Genomic DNA, 20,070 nt, shown 5'->3' with positions numbered 1-20,070 from the left:
CTGTATGTGGGATCCGAACTCTCGGCGGGAGCGCCACCGTGCTTCCCAAGCGGCGCACTATAGCAGTGCGCCACTGGGCCGGCCCTACTGGTGGTGTTTCTATGTATTTTTTTGTTTTCTACAGTCAACATGTATTCCTTTTGTGTATTAGTTTTTACAATCAGAAAAAAAAATTAAAATTTTGATGTTCTAAAGGCTTTTTCTGGCAAATTAATCTCCAATCAGCTAATGAATTTCTATTATGCATAATCCTGCAACTCTTATACTCTACAACAAATCTGAGAGTTTCTCTGATGGTTTCCTTTTATCCTATTTCATCTCTGCCCCATACTTATTTCACGTAACCATCAGAGACCTAATTTCTTGTACTTATTGACATCTTCCTTGTTAAACTCTTGATGTCACTATGTATAAATCTCACTTCATATCTGATAATGCTTTTACTTTTACAACAAAGAAAGATTACATTACTGTATATGATATAAATTTGGGATGGTTTGTGTTTTTCCCCTCCCATGTTACAGGTTTTCTCATGTTAGTAGATACTGTGAATTTAGTATCATTAAATTAAGTTAGTTTTGTCTAGATAGTCATTTGATCTTTTTGAATCTCAGCTATGCTCATGCTTGAAAATTCACAAATGACCTTTCCTTTCATTTTTATTCAATTGCAGGGAGAGAGAGGATTTCCAGGTTTGGAAGGCCATCCGGGTTTACCTGGATTTCCAGGTCCAGAAGGGCCTCCAGGGCCTCAGGGACAAAAGGTATGTGTCAAGTTGCCGACCAGTAATACCAGAAAAATTAAGCCATCTTAAACTTAAGACTAGGTGTCAAGTCAACTAAAAAGTTACTGAATTATAGCCAGAAACTAATATTTAAATGACACGGTGGAATGGTGGGGAATTTATACTTTTTTTAAAGCTGAATATTACTGCCATATTCAGATACTTTTGGAAGATGCTATTAATTGTATGTGGTTATTGGGATCCTTAACACAAATTAAGTACTGTCAGGAGCTCAGCTGCGCTGGAGAGAGTTGAGTTGCCAGGTGTCAGAGTAGCTGATTAAGACAACAAGCTTAAATGAAAGTAACAGTCAAGCCTTTACTCATTTCCTGCAGTATTACAAGAAGGAATTAAACTAGAGAAAGCGCAACCCCCCCCCCCCCGCTTTACATTTTTCCCTATTGCACAGCATCAGCAAGTGTCAGATGGATCAGCACAGATGTTGAGAATTGTATCACTGCTGAGGGAGCTTGTAGGGAAAGTGAAGGTAAATGGTTAGAGTCCCTCGGGAATTCAGAGTTTTGTTGAGCATTTGATATGCACATGTGCCCAGGTGTTTCTTAGATATTGTCTAATGTAATTGTGCATGTGCACCCAGGTGTTCCTGGGTTGTCTCACTCACACCCAGGTGTCCTGGGTTATCAGACTTGAGTATAAAGGACGAATGGCTCTGATCCACAGGAACTTGAGTATAAAGGACGAATGGCTCTGATCCACAGGGCCCCTGTCCCCCCTGGGATGCCTACAGGGGCCCACTGGGAAGCTGCTACAGCTGCTGGAGGCTGTTGCTGCCAGGGCCCCTGGGATGCCCTGAGAGGCTGCTGCTGCTGCTGAGGAAGCTGAGGACTGAGCTCATGTCATCTGCCAATGGCTCCTGGGATCTTTCCCAGTTACCTAGCTCGTGAACCTGCATGTGTGGGGTCTGGTGACCCAGCCAGGCATATGAGAGGACTGGTGACCCAGTCTGTATTTGAGGGGTCTGTGACCCAGTCTGTACAACAGGTTTGAAGGATCTCTGTGGGCCCTAGCCCTAATGATACAGTTGGCTACGTAGGCAGGATTCTGATAGTAGCCCTAGCAATACAGAGCTCAGAACAAAAAGCTCCTTCAGTTGAATGGACCCATGGGCAGGGTGGGAGAAGGAGAAGGGCTTGGAGTGGAATAGTAACTGAGTCAGAGAGCAGAAAAAGTGTCTTCAAGGTTTCCCCCTCCCGTAAGGAGGTCTCCACCCAAGGCCCCCGATAAAGAGGACTTCAAATGCAGATTTAAGAGCACGACCAGCCAGGGGGAGCCTGAGTCCTTGAATGCAGCTCCCTTGAGAGACTGCAGTGCCTGAGCCACAATCTGATGTGGGGAGGGCAGCTGTCCCTCATGAGGCCTACCAGGAGGCTTTTGGTTGGGCCTGCAAAATCACACATAGGTTCTCCATACCACATTCTAACCAAGTGAGGTAACCGTCCAGCCCTATGTTTTAACTGAAAGGTATTAATTGTATTTATTTATAGGGTACAGAGTTATATTTCATTACATGTATACAATGTGTGATGATCAAATCAGTTTAATTAGCATATTTATCATCACAAAATTTAATCATTTCTTTGTAATAACAGGATTTGAGCTCTTCTCCTAGCCTTTTGAAAACATACAATAAATTATTGTTAATTATGTATATTTTTTATTCTAACAGTTGATTGTACATACCTGTGGGGTACAGAGTTAAATATCATTACCTGTGTGCAATATATGATGCTCAAATCAGGATAATTAGTATATTAAGCATTATATAATGTAATCGATTTTTGTGGCCCTTTACCAATTCCTCCCTTACCCCCAAATTATTGTCGATTATAGATGCCTAGCCCTACTGTAGACCACTGGAACTTGTTTTTCCTATCTAGCTGTGATTTTGTATCCATTATCCAACCTGTCCCTATGCTCCCCTCCCCCATCTCCTTCCTAGACTCTAATAACCCCAACTTTATTCTTTACTTCTAGAATCTCAACTTTTTTTTTTTAAGCTTCCACATGAGAGTGAGAACATGCGTTATTTATTTTTCTGTGCCTGACTTATTCCACTTAACCTAATGTCTTCCAGGCTCATCCATGTTGCAGCAGATTATAGGATTTTATTCTTTTTATGGCTGAGTAGTATTCCATTTTGTGTATATATACCACATTTTCTTTTTTTTTAATGGCTCTTTTGGCTCAGTGCCCTTTTCCATCTGTATTATGTAGACTGAAGTGAGGTATGAAAGGGCCAGTTCTGTTCATTTGTCTGGAAAGGAAAATTGTCTTAAAAACCTTTTTTTCGGGCCGGCCCGGTGGTGCACTGTAGCAGTGCGCCGCTTGGGAGCGTGGCGGCGCGCTCCCGCTGAGGGTTCGGATCCCACATACAGACTGGTTCCCGCTCACTGGCTGAGCGAGGTGCGGGCGCAACACAAGGGTTGCGATCCCGTTGCCGGTCCTGGTCCTGTACAGGCGCGACACTGAGGGTTGCAACCCGTTGCCAGACACGAAAAAAGACAAAAAAAACCCTTTTTTTCTTAATTTTATTATTTCATAAAATGGTGGTACATCATGTAATTAGAGTATTAAGGAAATCTAATGGATACTCATGAGACAGTCCTCCCAATAAAGGGGAAAAATAAATTTATATGCATGAATGCTTTTTAACACTTAACTATACCAGAGCTTAGATTTTAGGAGTATGCTGACTATGATCTCTGGGGAGGTAGCAGTATATCAGGTAGTTTTGTTAGATTCAAGAGCAGAAGGAACTTGTGCTAAATTTCCTGAGTAGAGCTTTAGCACTGAGGAAACAACAAAACCCTAAATGAGTACATAGAATTTTGGTTGATGGGCCATTCACCTGAATTTCCTGTGTCTAATGGCACAGCAAGAGCAAGAGCAGCAGACTGATTCTTGTGCACCCAGGAGTGGCACAGAAGTAGCAGAGCAATATGAAAGAGTCAAGTGGGTAGAACTGAGCACTAACTCAGCAGTAACTCATGCAGACTAATGGGATATCACAATGAATTCCATCTTGGACTAGACTGTCTCACCCCTGAACACATTGGAACCACTTAAGCTTTCCAAAACTTAGGCACAATCTTGTGAAAATGAGGTGGGAATTCCAGTTGACTAAGATTGAATGTCAGTCATGTTATGGAAATCGGTGTGTTGAAATAGAAATTAAGTTCAAACATAGAAAAAGTTACACTTCTTGTTTCTGAGTTTACTTGAGATTAAGGGCTAAGTTTCTTGCACACTATGCTTGCTGGGAGGTGGTAGTTTTAATAACGATTTGTGTTATATAAAAAGAACTTAAGTAATTAGGATTCCTTTGAAATAATTTAGTATTGACTGGGACTATTCTACAATAGTATAATGGTTTGTAAAGATGTGCTTGTATGCAGTTTACGTTTAAAAAGCAGTCAAACATTTTGCTGTGATGCCATTTCAGAGTCTGTAAAGTGAGAAGGTAAACTGCATCCTAAACTTTTAGGGTTATGAATATGAAGCACTTTGTATTTCCAGTGTGACTTCATGTTTCTCAGTATAGCTGAATTTATACTTTCTGTTTGAATGGGTATTCTGGAACATGTATATGTTACAAGTCAAAACTTTTGTACGATTATTCTCTTTTAATTTTTTTTATTGAAACAGTTAATCATACATATCTGTAGAGTACAGAGTTGAATATCAACACATGTGTGCAATATGTGATGCTCAAATCAGGATAATTAGTATATTCAACATTATACAATGTAAACATTTTTTGAGGCCCTTTACCAATTCCTCTCCTACCTCCCCTTCCCACCTTTGGTAACCTCAGTCCTGTTCTCTCCTTTAGAAAGTTAAACATATTGTGATTGTTGTATCTTTCTTTCTTTTTAAATTTATTTGTTTATTTTTTTTAGCTCCCACTTACGAATGAGGAGATGTGGTATTTTTCTTTCTGTGCCTGGCTTATTTCACTTAACATAATTTTCTCTAAGTTGATCCATGTTGCTGCAAACAGCTTATTTCATTCTTTTTATGGCAGAGTAGTATTTCATTCAGGAGTATACCAAATTTTCCTCATCCAGTCATCTGACAATGGACATTTAGTTTGGTTCCAACTCTTAGCTATTGTAAATAGAGCTTCAATAATATAAGGGTGCAGGTATCCCTTCAACATGGTGATTCCCATTCCTTTTGGTATATATCCAGCAGTGGAATTGCTGGATCATCTGGAAGATCTATCTGCAATTGTTTGAGGAACCTCCATACCATTTTCCATAATGGCTGCACCAATTTACAGTACTACCAGGAGTGTAGGAGGGTTCCCCTTTCTACCCATTTGTTATTCTCTGTCTTTTTGAAATAGCCAGTCTAAATAGGATGAGATGATATCTCAATGTGGTTTGATTTGCATTTCCCTGACACTGTGACGTTGAGTATTTTTTCATGTGTCTGTTGGCCATTTGGATATCTTTCTTTTAGAAATGCCTATGCCTATTCAGCTTATTTGCCCATGTTTTAATCAGGTTATTCATTTTTTTACTGTTAAGCTTTTTGAGTTCCTTGTGTATTCTAGATATTAATTATTTGTCAGATGTATAGTTTGCAAGAATTTTCTCCCACTCTGTATTTTGTCTTTTCTCTCTATTGTTTCTTTTGCTGTGCAAAAGCTTTTTAGCTTGATATAATCACATTTATTTTTCCTTTTGCTATCTGTGCTTTTGGGATCATATTCATAAAGTCTTTGCCCAGTCCTACTTCCTGAATTGTATCCCCTATGTTTTATTTTAGGAGTTATAGTTTCAAGTCTTTTGTTTAAGTATTTAATTGATTTTGAGTTGATTTTGGTATATGGTGAGAGGTACAGGTCTAGTTTTATTCATCTACATATGGACGTCCAGTTTTCCCAGCACAATTTATTGAAGAGGCATTCTTTTCCCCAATGTATGTTCTTGGTGCCTTTCTCAAAGATCAGTTGGCTCTCAGTACATGGGTTGATTTCTGGGTTCTCTATTCTGTTCCATTCTTCCATGTGTCTGTTTTTGTGCCAGTACAATGCTGTTTCAGTTACTATAGCTTTGTACTATAATTTGAAGTTAGGTAGTGTTATGCCTCTGGCTTTATTTTTTTTGATTAGGATTGCTTTGGCAATTTGGGGTCTCTTTTGTTCCATATGAATTTTATGGTTATTTTTTCTATTTCTGTGAAGAATGTCTTTGGTATTTTGGTGGTGATTCTATAGAATCTGTAGATCACTTTGGGTAGTATAGACCTTTTCACTACATTGATTCTTCCAATCCAAGAGCATGAAATGTCTTTCCATTGCTTGGTGTCTTTTTACATTCTTTCAGTAGTGATATGTATTTATCATTTTAGAGCTCTTTCACGTTCTCAGTAAAATCGATTCCTAGGTATTTTATTTTTGGGTGACTATTGTAAATGAGCTTGGTTTCTTAATTTCTTTTTCTGCTAGTTCATTTCTGGAGTATAAAAATGCTACTGATTTTTGTGGGTTGATTTTATATCCTAAACTTTACTGAAATCATTTATTAGCTCTAAGAGTTTTTTTGTAGTCTTTAGGCTTTTCTGTATATAGAATCATGTAATCTGAAAACAGGGAAATTTGACTTCATCTTTTCCAACCTGAATGCTCTTTATTTCTTTCTCTTCCCTGATTCTTTGGCTAGTACTTCCAATACTGTGTTAAATAGTGGTGAGAGTGGGCATCCTTGTCTTGTTCCTGTCCTTGTTGCTGTTGGTGGTGGGTTTGTTGTATATGGCTTTATTGTGTTGAAATACTCTCCTTCTGTACCCAATTTGCTAAGAGTATCATGAAGGAATGTTGAATTTTGTGAAATGTTTTTTCATCATCTATTGAGATAGTCATATGGTTTTGTCCTTGGTTTTGTTGATGTGGTGTGTCACATTTATTGACTTGAGTATGTTGAACCATCCTTGCCTCCCTGGGATGAATCCCAGTCAATCATGGTATTTAATTTTTTTGATGTGTTTCTGTATTCTGATTGCTAATATTTTGTTGAGGATTTTTGCATCTGTGTTCATCAGATATATTACTGTTCTGTAGTTTTCTTTTTTTGTTGTATCTTTGTTGTCTGTTTTTGGTATCAGGGTGATGGTGGTCTCAGAGAATGAATTTGGGAGAATGGTCTCTGTTTCAATTTTTTGGAATAGTTTGAAGAGAGTTGATATTAATTCCTCTTTAAGAGTTCGGTAGAATTCAGCTGTAAAGCCATCTGGTCCTGGGCTTTTCTTTGTTGAGAGATTGCTGATTAATGCTTCAATCTCATTGCTTGTTATTGATCTGTTCAGGTTTTCTGCTTCTTCTTGGTTCAGTCTTGGTATTTTTTGTGTGTCCAGAAATTTATCTATTTCCTCCAGGTTTTCAAATTTGTTGGCATATAGTTGTTTATAACAATCTCTAATGATTCTTTGTATTTATGTGCTATAAGTCGTAATATCTCCTTTTTGATTTTTGATTTTTGTTATTTGTATCTTTTCTCTTTTTTTAGTTAGCCTAGCTAATGGTTTGTCTATTCTGTTATTCTTCCTGAAAAACCAACTTTGTGTTTTGTTGATCTTTTGTGTCATTTTTGGGATCTCTATTTTATTTAGTTCTGCTCTGATCTTAATTATTTCGTTCCATCTGTTAATTTGGGGATTGGATTTTTCTTGTTTTCTCATTCTTTGAGATATAGTATTAGGTTATTTATTTGAAGTATATCTGTTATTTCAATGTAAGCACTTATTGCAATAAACTTCCCTCTTAGAACTGCTTTTGCAGCATCCCACAGGTTTTAGTATGATGTGTATTTATTTTAATTAGTTTCAAGTAGTTGTTTGATTTCTTGTTTAATTTCTTCTTGGAGCCATAGGTCATTTAGGAACATGTTGTTTAATTTCCATGTGTTCATATAGTTTCCAGAGTTTCACTTCTTATTGATTTCTAGTTTTAATCCATTGTGGTCTAAAAAGATACTTGACATGATTTCAAGTTTTTAAAATTTGTTGATATTTGATTTGTTACCTGACATATGGCCTAACCATGGAGAATGTTCTGTGTGCTGATAAGAAGAATGTGTATTCTGTAGTGGTTAAATGAAATGTTCTGTAGATATCTGCCAAGTCCAATTGGTCTAAAGTGTGTTTTAAAACCTGTGTTTCTCTGTTAACTTGTTGCCTAGAGGATCTGCCCCATGTTGAGAGAGGTGTGTTCAGGTCCCCAACTGTTATCATATTTGGGTCTATCTCTTTCTATAGGTCTAATAGTGTTTGCTTTATATATCTGGGTGCTCTGATATTGGGTACATATATATTTATGATCGTTTTGTCTTCTTGCTGTGGGTAGATCTCTTTTTCATTATTTAATGGTTGTCTCTTTTTACGGTTTTTGGTTTAATGTCTGTTTTATCTGATATAGGAATAGTTACTCCTGATCATTTTTGATTTCCATTTGCATGGTATATCTTTTTCTATCCCTTCACTATTTGGGTGTGTCTTTACAGGTGAGGTGAGTCTCTTATAGATAGCATAGTATTGGGTCTAGCTTTTTAATCCAATCATCTGGTCTGTGTCTTTTGTGTGGGAAATTTAATCCATCTACATTTAGAGTTGTTATTGACAGGTATTGTCTTATTCCTGGCATTTTATCAATTTTGTTTGGATGTTTTAAATATATTTTGTTTCTTTCCTTCCCTTGTATTGTTTGTCTTCAGTGTTTGTTGGTTTGGGGAGATTTAGTTTCTTTCTCCTCATTTACATTTTTGTTCTACCAATGGGTTTTCTTCTTTCTTGTGTATTCATGGTAGTGATTATTGGTTTTTGGATTCCAGATGCAGAAGTCCCTTGAGGATTTCTTGGAGGGCTGGTCATTTTGTGGTGAGCTCCTGTACTTTTTGTTTGTCTGGGAAATACACTGTTTGTCCTTCAAGTTTGAAGGATAGCCTTGCTGGTATAGTATTCTTGGCTGGCAGTTTTTTTCTTTGAGTATTTTGAATATATTATCCCATTCTCTTGTGGTCTGTAGAGTTTCTGTTGGAAAGTTTGCTGTTAGTCTCATAGGGGCTCCATTGTAGGTGACTTGATGCTTTTGCTGTTTTTAGGATTCTCTATTTGTCGTTGAGTTTTACCAGTTTGACTATAATGTATCTTGGAGATGAACTTTATGGACTGAATCTGTTTGGGGATCTTAAGCCTCCTAAATCTGAATGTTCATGTCTCTCCCTATATATGGGAAGTTGTCCATTATTATTTTGTTGAATATGTTCTCAATGCCTTTTCTTTTCTCCTCCCCTAAAGGAACACCCATCATTCAGATGTTTGTGCATACTTAGGGTTGTTAATCTTTTAGATTTTCTTCATTTTTTAAAATTCTTTTTTCTTTTTCTTGTCTGCCTGAGTTATTTCAAAAAGACTGTCTTCAATACAGAAATTCTTTCTTCTGCTTGCTTGCTCTATCTAGCCTGCTGCTTAAACTCTCTGTTGTTTTTTACTTTGTTTATTGACTCCTTCAGTTCCATGATTTCTGCTACATTCTTTTTTAATGTATTAATCTCTTTGTGAATTTCTGCCTTCATGTCTTAGATAGTTTTGCTTAGTTCATTGTGTCATCTGTATCTTCTTTTATCTCATTGAGCTTTCTTAAGATTTTTGCTCAGAATTCCTTTTCAGTCATTTCAAGGGTTTCCTGCTCTATTGGGTCTGGTACTCGAGAGTTATTGTATTGCTTTGGTGGACTCATATTTTCTTGTTTTTACATATTTCTAGTGTCTTTATGTTGATGTCTGGTCATCTGGTAGAGCAGTTGCTTCTTTTATTACTCTAGAGTGAGCTTGGAGGAGAGCAGCTCCTATGGATGTTTTATATTTACCGTTGAGTAGGGTGGTTCCAGGTAGGCACAGTGGTATAGTCTCTGCGGGGGTACTTCAGCCACAGTCATTGTTGGAGTTGTGTGTGACTACCTTCTTTACCTAGGCACTGGGGCACTTAGTGATTCCTTGCTGAGGTTATGGACACTACGTTGGGTCACTGAGGATGTGGGTGAGATGATAAGTTCTTGTGGGAAGCACCTTGGTGTCCTGTCCCTCTTTTATTGGGGTGGGTGACTGTGGGCGGGCTTGTTGGCACCCTGAGTAGTGTCCCTTGTCCCTGATAGGTGCACTAGCAATTTTGTTCCTTACTCTGACTATCCTGGGTTTCTGCACTTTCCAGGATTTCCATGTGTGTCTCTCCCTGGATCAAGGCAGTTGCCTGGGCTTCCCACATAGCTCCCACCCCCAGGTGCACCACTTTGGAGTGGCAGTGTAATTTCCCCTAAGGGTTGGGACACTGGGTCACAGGTCTGCACTTGCTCAACTCCTTCCCTGGACTCTGCTGGTAACCCTCTTTGTGTCAATGTGGTCAAGTGGTTGGCAGTCCACTGTGTGGCAGCGGTGGCTCCAGTGGTGGCAGGCAGCTCACATGACAATGTTGGCTGTCTCACGGCACTGGTGGTTCTAGTGACTGCAGCAGTGGCCGTTGCAGCAGTGGCTGTTGCAGCAGCTACCCACTTGGCTGTGGTGTCTGCAGTGGTGACCCATGCTGCTAGGCTATCTGCAGTGGGGTACCTCGTGGTGGTGTTAGTGGTATGGGCAGCTGCCACTGCCTCCCTTGCATCTGCGGTGTCCTTGGACACAGTGAGGTTACTTTGTAGTGGCAGCAGCAGCAGTAGTGGTTGTGTCTGTGGTGTCTTCAGCTGCAGTGATGAGCCACCTGCAGGACTGCTGCTCTTTGGGGAACTGCTCTGCAACAGGCAATGGTTCTGAGATGGGACAATGCCTCCAGTGACTGGGGCAGCAGTGGTGGTGGGCCCATTTTGATCTTCTGTTGGAGGAATGTGCTCTAGTCCACCATCTCCCTGAAAGGAACCCTACTATTATTCTTTAATCTGTACACTCCTATATGTAAAAGTAAAGATATATATAACAAATATATATGTACATTAATATATATAAAATTTTCTAAAGTAGTTCTTTATTTGTAAAATTCAGTTAATTTTGATAGACAATATATTCGCTTCATTCAAAATAAATTAACATAAGAAAGTATACAATGAAAAAATCTCCTTCCCAACTATGTCCACAGTTCGAGTTACAAACACACTTTTACCCCCTTTGTTTATAAAATAGCAGCATATTCAACACATTGTTTGACCTTCATTTTTCATTTAATGTACATTATAGGTATCTCATATCAGGATAAGACAGAATCTCCTCATCATTTTTTATAATGGCATTATATTTATTTTGTATATAAACCATAATTTATTAAATCAGTCCCCTATTGATGATCATTTAGATAATTTTCAATTTTTTGCTACTGCAAACAGTGCTGCTAAGACGTATAACTTTGAACAGATGTCTTTTCACCAATAAGGAATTAACTCTGTAAGATAAATTATTAGAAGCTGTAATGCTGGATCACAGGGTACATGTATTTATATATTTTTTTATAGATATTGCCAAATTGTCACCCTCAAAGTTGTATGATTTGCCCTTGTTTTAGCAATATGCAAGAAGATCTATTTACCTATAGCTTCACCAACACTATTATGAAACTTGGATTTATGCCAATCTGATAGATAAAAAATCATCTCAATGCATTTATCTTTATATGAGCGAGAATATACTTTTCACAGGTCTGAGAATCATTTGTGTTTTCTGCGACCTGTCTATTCATATCATTTGCTCATTTCCTACTGAACTTTTGGTGTTTTCATATTCCATGGGCTGTTTATATATTGGGGAGATTAGCCCTTTGTTTGTACTGTGAGTTGCAATTATTTTCCCCGTTTGTCGTTTGTCTTTGCTGGGTGTGCACATGTATGCATGTGTATTTACGTGTCTGTATGTGTGTTTTTCAAAGATCTTTTCTTTTACGGCTTGTGGACTTTGAGTAGGAAATGCCTTCTCTACTATAAGATTATATAATAATACTCCCATATTTTCCCAGTAATTTAATGATTTCATTTCTTATGTGTAAGCATTTTACTCATGTGGCATTTGTCTTGGTGTATAGTTTGTGACATAAGAGCCACTTTTTTTTTCCAGATAATGTCACAACTGTGGCCCAACATCATTTTCCCCACTGATTTGCATTGCCTCTTTCATTATATACTAAATTCACGTGAACGTATGGACTTGTTCCTGAATCTTCTATACTCTTTCAATGGTCTGCTTATTCAAATATCAGAACCAAACTATTTTAATTATTGAGGCCTTATGCTATATTTTTATATCTTACAGGGCTAGTGTCCCCTTACTGCTCTTTTATTTTTTTTCAAAAATTGTCTCAATGTTCTTGACTGTCTATTTTTCCATATGAACTTTAGAGTCATCTTACTGGTTAAAAAAAACAAAAAAAACTCATGTTATTGCTATTTTTATTGTATCAAATTTGTAATTAAATTTGTTGAGAATTGACTTTTTAAATGTTGAGTTCTATTCTCCAGGAACATGGAATGCCTTTCCATTTGTTCCAGTCTCCCTTTGTGGACTTCAGAAGTGTTTAAAATTTTTCTTCTTATGCATCTTGTACATTTCCTGTTAAGTTTGTTACTAAATATTTTATCTTTTTTTTTACTATTGTAAATTGGGTATTTTCTTCTATTATGTCTTCTAACTGGTAGTTATTGGTATAAGAAAGCTATTAATTTCTTAATATTAATTTTATACTCAGTTATTTTACTGAATTAACATATCGAATATAGTTTTTCATTTAATTATCTTGGGTTTTCCAGGCATACGATCACATCATTTGTAAATAATGGTAGTTGTATCTCGTCCTTTCTATTTTTTATACCTCAGATTTCTTTCTCTTATTTAAGTTGGTTGGTACAACCGGTCCAATATTAAGGAATTCTTTTCTTAATTCTGCCTTTAGTGGAAAGGCACAAAAAGGTTCATTGAACTATAAAGTTCTTTCAGTTGTTTTAAAATGAAATTTGATTTACTTTGATCTCTTTGAAATACATCTGTTGTGGAAAGAGTAGATTGTTAAAGTTTTTAAAAAACAGGGTATGGTAGGCAGAATAATGTTCAACCCCCAAAATGTTCACATCTTTATCCCCAGAACCTGTGAATGTTAGGTTACATGGCAAAGCAAAATTAAGTTTGCAGGTGGAATTAAAGTTGCTAATCAGCTGACTTTAAACTAGGGATATTTTTTTCTGGATTATGTGGGTGGGCCCAGTGTAATCATTTGGGTTCTTTAAATGTGGAAGAGGGAGACAGAAGAGTCAGTGTCAGAGTGATGTGATGTGAGAAAGATTTATTCAGCCGTTGATGGCTTCGAAAATGGAGGAGGTCCATGAGCCAAGGAATGCAGACAGCCTCCAGAAGTAACACAGTTCTGCCACTGATGTCACTGTCATACTTCTGACTTCCAGAACTGTAAGATAATAAATTTATGTTGTTTAAACCTCTAAGTGTGTGGTATCTTGTTACAGCAGCAAAAGAACACTAATATACCAGATAACCCTTTCTCCAAATGAAACTTTATGTGGAAGCCACACATAAAACAGATAAAAATAGAGCTGCTGTGATTGAAGGAAGGCTGTCACATAAGCGTTGAAGAACCTCTGGCATAACCTCTAGGGGTATGAGTTGATTGGCTTGGAAACCACTTGTCTAAAGCACCGTGTGCCAGTTTAATAAAAGCTGTATAAAGCCTCAGGCAGTGGCCTACTAACTGTGTGTTCCACTGAAATTCCTTTCCCTTGGAGCAGAATTTGGTTTTCTTTATTCCATTTTGAAAAGAAAACTTAGTGAGGCAAGACTTTAAATTCTCAGCAATGCAGTTGTGACTAGAAATGGGTAAATAAATTCACACTCTCATGGGTAGCCTCTCTTTCATGGCATCGACAACAGAAGCTAGAAAGGAAAGTTTATGGTTCTCATTCTTTCTTTAACTCTGCTAGAAGAAAGTGCCTTATAAAACAAAGCAAAGGTTTAAAACAGCAAATTCAAGAACAGCACATATATGGGCTTAGAGATGATGCTATGCAGAATGGCAAGCAGATTGACATAGTATGGAAACTGCCCAGATTTTCAGCTGTTATTTTGTTTATAATATCTATACTGCTATTTCATCTTTGTTTTCTTGAATAAAGTTTCTTCTACATGTAAACAGTTTTTTTTCTCAGTAAATAAAGGCATTTTTATTTTTGTTCATATAGTTTACCTCAGTGCTTTCAGTCTCAATAATAAATGCTTCTTCCTTGGGTGTATAAATTTCTCATTAACTTTCACAAATGTTTGTAACAATTTAAGTCTCTTATTTTATTATCAAAAATTAGTTATTTGAAGCCTCTTTTAGAATACAAAAGAACTAAATATATTGTATTTTTCAGGGTGATGATGGAATTCCAGGGCCACCAGGACCAAAAGGAATCAGAGTAAGCAATATGCGTTGTAAGCAAATGCTTTGTTGGAACAAACAGATACAAAGCAAATGAAGTATTATTAGACAACTGGAAAAGACCCATATTGAAATGCAGGAAAAAAAATACAGTTTTTGAGAAGTTAGATTTATTTAAAAGTTGGTATTTGTCTACAACTAGCCTTTCTTTACTATTTTGATAGTTATCTTTCTATATCAAGGTGTATATTTAAATTTATATAAAATGATTTTAAAGTAGTTTGTGGTTAAGAAACATGAAAATGCTGAATTCTAACAATTCGTCAGTTTATTGAAAATCTGTATCATAGAATTGGCTTAAACCAGAACTTACCAACCAGTGTGATCATCTTAGCCTGCTGAGGTTCATAGGGCTGGCCACTTTAGGCTGGATACCCTCCCAGTGTATATGTATAAATTTATTGTGTGTATTTTGATGAGAATAAGTTTTGTTTAGATCACTGTGTTAAAAAATAACTACATTTGGAAGAATACAACATTTTCTCAATTCTAACGTGCATGATTTTTCAAGTTTTAAGATTCTGAAAATCAGGATGCATCTGAAAATTGAAATGCACATGTAGTTGTAATTTTTTTCTCAAAAGCTTTAGGTCAACATACATCTTACAGTGTGTTTTAAAATTGAGAGGAGATTGTAGTTTTAAAATAGTGCTGGTTTTTAAAAAATCATATTTAACTTTTGTGAGCCTCAGTTTCTTCATTTGTTAACTCAGAGAGTTAAATGGCATAATTTCCAAGGTCCCTTTTAGCTCTGAAATTCTGTGTTCATAAATTGGTGAGATCCCTTAATTTGAATATAAAATACATGGGTGGTGACAGAGCATGTATATGGGAAAGACACCAGACATAATGATCCTTTGATCTTCAGAAATTTAGTAAATGTACAAATTTTACATAAACATTTAAAACATTCTGTTTGCTATGTACTTCTTAACATGTAGCTTGCCTTATGTCCTTCTTAAGACTGGTATGGATAGGGTACTGGGAAAGCAGGGAAGAAACCCAAAACTCTTAGTTTATTTTAGCAGACATAATTCTTTGTTATTCTATAATAAATGGATATCAATATACTACTAAAGCTCTTCACAATAATCATAACATCTCATAATAGCTATGGCTACTGTTAACTATATCCTAAGCATTGTTGATACTAAAAACAAATATTTGTGAGTGCTTAGATAGTTCGTGTCCCTCAACTAGAACTACGGAAGTGCTTGGGAATAGATGGCCTTATTGATCCTGCGTCCTCAGGTCTCAGTTCACAAGCAACTCTTGACATGCAGATATTAAGACTTACTATTCTGAAAATTTTTAAGCATACACAAATATGCAGGGAATATAGTACAATGAGCCCCCAGGTACCCCATCACCGAGCCTCAAAAATTATAAACATTTTTACATTTTTGTTTAATCTATACCCTACCACATATTTTTTGTAATGTTTTAAAGGAAATCTCTCACATCATTCATTCCACCAATGAATACTTCAGTGTGCCTCTCTGATAACCACATAACCATTATTACACCTTAAAAAAATTAGGAATAATTTTTCAATATACTCTGAAACTTAGTCCATGTTCAGATTTCTTCAATTGTCTGAAAGATGTTCTCTTACAGTTGGTTTGTTCCAATCACATTCCAAGCAAGTATCAAATATTGCATTTGGTTGCTATGTTTCTTAAACTTTTATTATACCATTGGAGAAATTGGGTCATTTGTATTGTACTGTGTTCTGCATTCTGGATTTGGCTGATTGCTTCCTTATGATGTTATTTAAATTGCTCCTCTGTCCCCCATATTTCCTGCAAATTGGAGGTTGCCTTCAAAGAGACACTACAGAACTTTCTGGGGGCACAGAAGGAGATGTACACTTAAGATTTGTGTATTTTACTGTATGCAAATCATACTGAAATAAAATTAAAGGAAATAGAAAAAGAATATAGTTACTGTGTATGCATACTATTGAATTACATCATGAGGCACAAATATCTGGCTATCCCACTTTTTTGATGCTAGGTTTGATCAGTAATCTCAGATAACGTCAGCCTGATTCTTCATCAAAAATTTCCCCATCAACTTTCATATAATGGTTTAGCATCCATTGATGGTTGTTATTTTGTTCAGAGTTGCAAAATGGTGATTTTTAAATTTTTATCCATCCTTCTTTCATTAGCTGGAATTCTAATTTATCAGCTGGGATTCTAGTAGGGTAATGAATACTACACCAGCAATTTCAAGTAGTGATCAAGGAAGGTTTTTTGAATTTTTTTTATTATAAACTAATGTAATTTATGTTTTAATTAATTATCATTATTCTTTTTGAGGCCAGATTGTCCCATCTTTGGCCTGTGTCAGCCCCTTCAAGTTGGCTCCTGTCCTGTGTCCTTTTGCCAAAATTCAGTTGATCTTTCATCACTTCCTTGCTTTCTGGCACAAGACCTTTCACACTTATCTTCTGCATTTCCTTTCTCGATCTGGAATGGGCCATGTCTCTGATTCCATGTTGTTTTTAGTGAAAAATGTGATTTAGATACCACAGTCTGAATGTTAGGGGTTTTCATTGCTATTGGGTTTGTCATTATTTTGATACCTTTTCAGTGAAGAGTTAGGAAATATGTATTTTTTTAGAGGAAAAAATATTATGAGTTCATATTATTTCCAATCAAAATTTAAAATAAAAAAGTTTTTATATGCTTATTATCTCTCCCCCTCACCTCTCGTAAGGTATAAATCTTGATTCCTAATGACATTAATATAATTTCATGTTTGTTTTCTCTTAAAATATACCTATAATAGCTTCAAAATAACATTAAATTAACAAAATAATTTCAATTTTAATAGTAATAATAGGATTATTGAATGTCTTTAATTATTTCTTTGCTATGTTTTTCCCTTTGAGTTGACTAATTTCACTAAGGAATTAGAGTCAAAATTGCCATGATGAAGGGCTCTTAAAGTAATCCTTTTCTCTATATGGTTATGTAAACGACTTGAAATAGGTTCACCAGTTTCAGTTTGTTTTCAATTTTTTAACAATTTCATTTTTACCCTTTTTTAATTTAAATTTTAATTACTTAAAACATTTACATGGTTCTATAAGACAAGGTGTAGTCAGAGATGCTTCCCTTTCATCCTTGCCATCCCCTCACTCTGTTTCCTCCTTCCTCCTAGGGGTACTCTATTCGATATTGTCGGTTATCTTTTTATTGTCTAGTATCACCACCTTTCTTATAAAAAGGTAGCATATTATATACACTTCTTACACCTTGCTTATTTTACTTAATATTATATCTAGAGATCAATACATATTCTAGTGTGCAGATATCTTCCTCACTTTTTTAACAGCTGCATAGTTTTACATTATGTGGATATACCACAATTTATTTAGTGATGTCCTTATTAGTGGACATTTGGTTGTTTGTAATCTTTAGCTACAATTACGGTTATATGGTTGTTTCTAAACTTTAGCTGTAATAACGCTGTAATCAATAACCTTAAATGGTATATTTTGTTTCAAACTTTCTAGTGTATCTTTGGGATAGATTCTTAGAAGTAAGTTGCTAAGTCAAAAAGTAAAATGCACGTGTGATTTTCCTAGATATTTCCAAATGTCCTTCCACAGTGTTTGAATCCCCATTAGCAGTGTGCCTTTTTTCATAGCCTAATAACTTACAGAGAGTGTTGTCAAACTTATATTTTTGCCAGTCCCGACAGGGAAATTTAATTGAAGAATCTTTTGGGTGATCACATTAATGTCCTCAAGGGCAAATATATTTGCCACTTCCCCATCCCCTGCTGAATTCATTATTCATCACAAATCTGGGAGAACTTTATCTGTTGGAGGAGTCATTTTATCTACTAATTTGCCTTTTCCTACTAAGTATAATGAAGACAATGCTCCCTCAAATAGGACTTTCTTCTATAGTTTTCTTTAAGAGACTTTTAAATACATATAGGAGATTTTTCTCTAATGTTCCAAAAAACAATGAGTGGTAATAATCTGGGAGACACATTTTGTCCATTTCCATTCTCAATATAATTTTCATGATACCCTTAGGCAAACTATTAGGTAGAGTATTATTTTATTGTTATTGGTTGTGATTTGGATCAAGGAATCTATTTCTTCTTATAGGGTCCTCCTGGACTTCCTGGATTTCCAGGGACACCAGGTCTTCCTGTAAGTAGAATTTGGCTTTTTATTTTAAAATCCCATAAAAAGTAATCTAAGAAATATTATACATTTATTATATCCCTTTTCAAAGGGAATGCCAGGCCATGATGGGGCCCCAGGACCTCAAGGTATCCCCGGATGCAATGGAACCAAGGTGAGATTTTTTTCAGTTTAATCTTAGGCAGTATGCTTAATCATATTAGACATAAAAATCTAAAGAAATTAATATGCAGAATGTTGAAGAAAGGATATAGTAGCTTCATGTCTAGGGCATACATAAACTGTGTTCTGACAACATTTTCAATATATTGCAACATCAGTCATTTCTTTAAGCATATGTAATTAGCTGGGATATTGCATTGGGTTGAAGATTACTGACCAAATCTTTCTTTGGCTTTAGCATAAAGTAGGATGAGAGTTAAAAAGGAACTAGGATATGTATGGTTCAAATATTATATCAGTTGTTAAAAGTAATACTTGTGTCTTTCATTAGCTTTGCCTTTTAAAAAAACTAGGTACAATTTAAGTTTTCAAATATTCATGTTTTTAAACATTTTAAAACTTTCCTAAAAATCTATATGTGATACAGAACATCAATTTTTACTATAAACTGTTAGTGTAAAACCTGAAACTCTTCTCCATCACATCAGTGAAAATGATGCATTTAACAATTTTAAAGAAAAACAAAACTTTAGATATGGCAAACATTTTTTCCTTATCTTTAGTGAACTATTTGGATTAATATAAAGGGATAGATAGCAAGAAAAAATGAGGAAAATTCGCTCTTCTTGCAAGCCTCTGTTCTTATTCCCTCACTTTTCTCTTTTTTTCTTTAGGATAATGCCATATATTATTATTCTCTGTATATCCTTTTGGCATTTTTTGCTTTGCACGTAATATTCTGTGAAACTACTTACGAAATATCTTAGATCTTTCTAACTAATGGCATGTGTCAGATTTTATATTTGGGCATATATTTAAAATAACTTGAACACACTATTTTGCATTACAGTGGCCATATTTTTTGATAATTACTGTAGTATATACTTGAAGGCAATACAGTCCTTTTTACTTCCAATACGAGTATTTATCCAGGTCATTGTGATGCTTGCCAGTAATAATTATAATGATAATTAAAACCAATTTTGGATATGTGCGTCCTATTTGTGTTTTTTATTTCAGCTGGGGCAACCTAACAGTGATAGGACCAATGTGGAGTTAGTTTGCATGACACATTTTATGTTAAAGTAGACTACATTCTTGTGCCTGTTCTGGTTATTTGTTTGTTTTTTGCCAGCATGCCTTAATCAACAGATTCATTAGCCAAAATTTTAAATTTGAAGACCATGTATACCTATAATGAATGTAGTATGCTATATGATTAAAAGGATCTTTTTTTTTTTCTTTTTTATAAAGCAGCACCTTAGCAGATCTAATGATTAGTTTGTGTTTCAGGCCCCAATTATTGGAGCAACATATTTTTTTTTCTTTTTTTTTTTTGTCTTTTGTCTTTTTCCGTGTCCGGCAACGGATCGCAACCCTCAGTGTTGCCCCCGTACCGGACCGGGACCGGCAACGGGATTGCAACCCTCGGTGTTGCTCCCGTACCGGACCGGGACCGGCAACGGGATTGCAACCC

General features: G+C 36.0%; 1 protein-coding gene across 1 annotated transcript in view; it reads left to right on the top strand.

Moving 5' to 3' along the window:
- LOC103601467 (collagen alpha-5(IV) chain-like) overlaps positions 1–20,070 on the top strand; it is a gene marked incomplete at its 3' end in the record, with an annotated part of 159,158 nt that overhangs the window by 105,397 nt on the left and 33,691 nt on the right. The window contains exons 3-6 of the mRNA XM_008585876.1: positions 674–763; positions 14,193–14,237; positions 18,393–18,437; positions 18,523–18,585. Of these exons, the coding sequence (XP_008584098.1) occupies positions 674–763; positions 14,193–14,237; positions 18,393–18,437; positions 18,523–18,585 (243 nt within the window). The remainder of the gene's footprint in view (positions 1–673; positions 764–14,192; positions 14,238–18,392; positions 18,438–18,522; positions 18,586–20,070) is intronic.

The sequence above is a fragment of the Galeopterus variegatus genome, unplaced genomic scaffold (assembly GCF_000696425.1).
Source record: "Galeopterus variegatus unplaced genomic scaffold, G_variegatus-3.0.2 Scaffold3744, whole genome shotgun sequence".
Taxonomy (NCBI): Eukaryota; Metazoa; Chordata; class Mammalia; order Dermoptera; family Cynocephalidae; genus Galeopterus; species Galeopterus variegatus.
The sequence above is the reverse complement of the archived record's forward strand: the minus strand, read 5'-3'. Positions and strand labels throughout refer to the sequence as shown.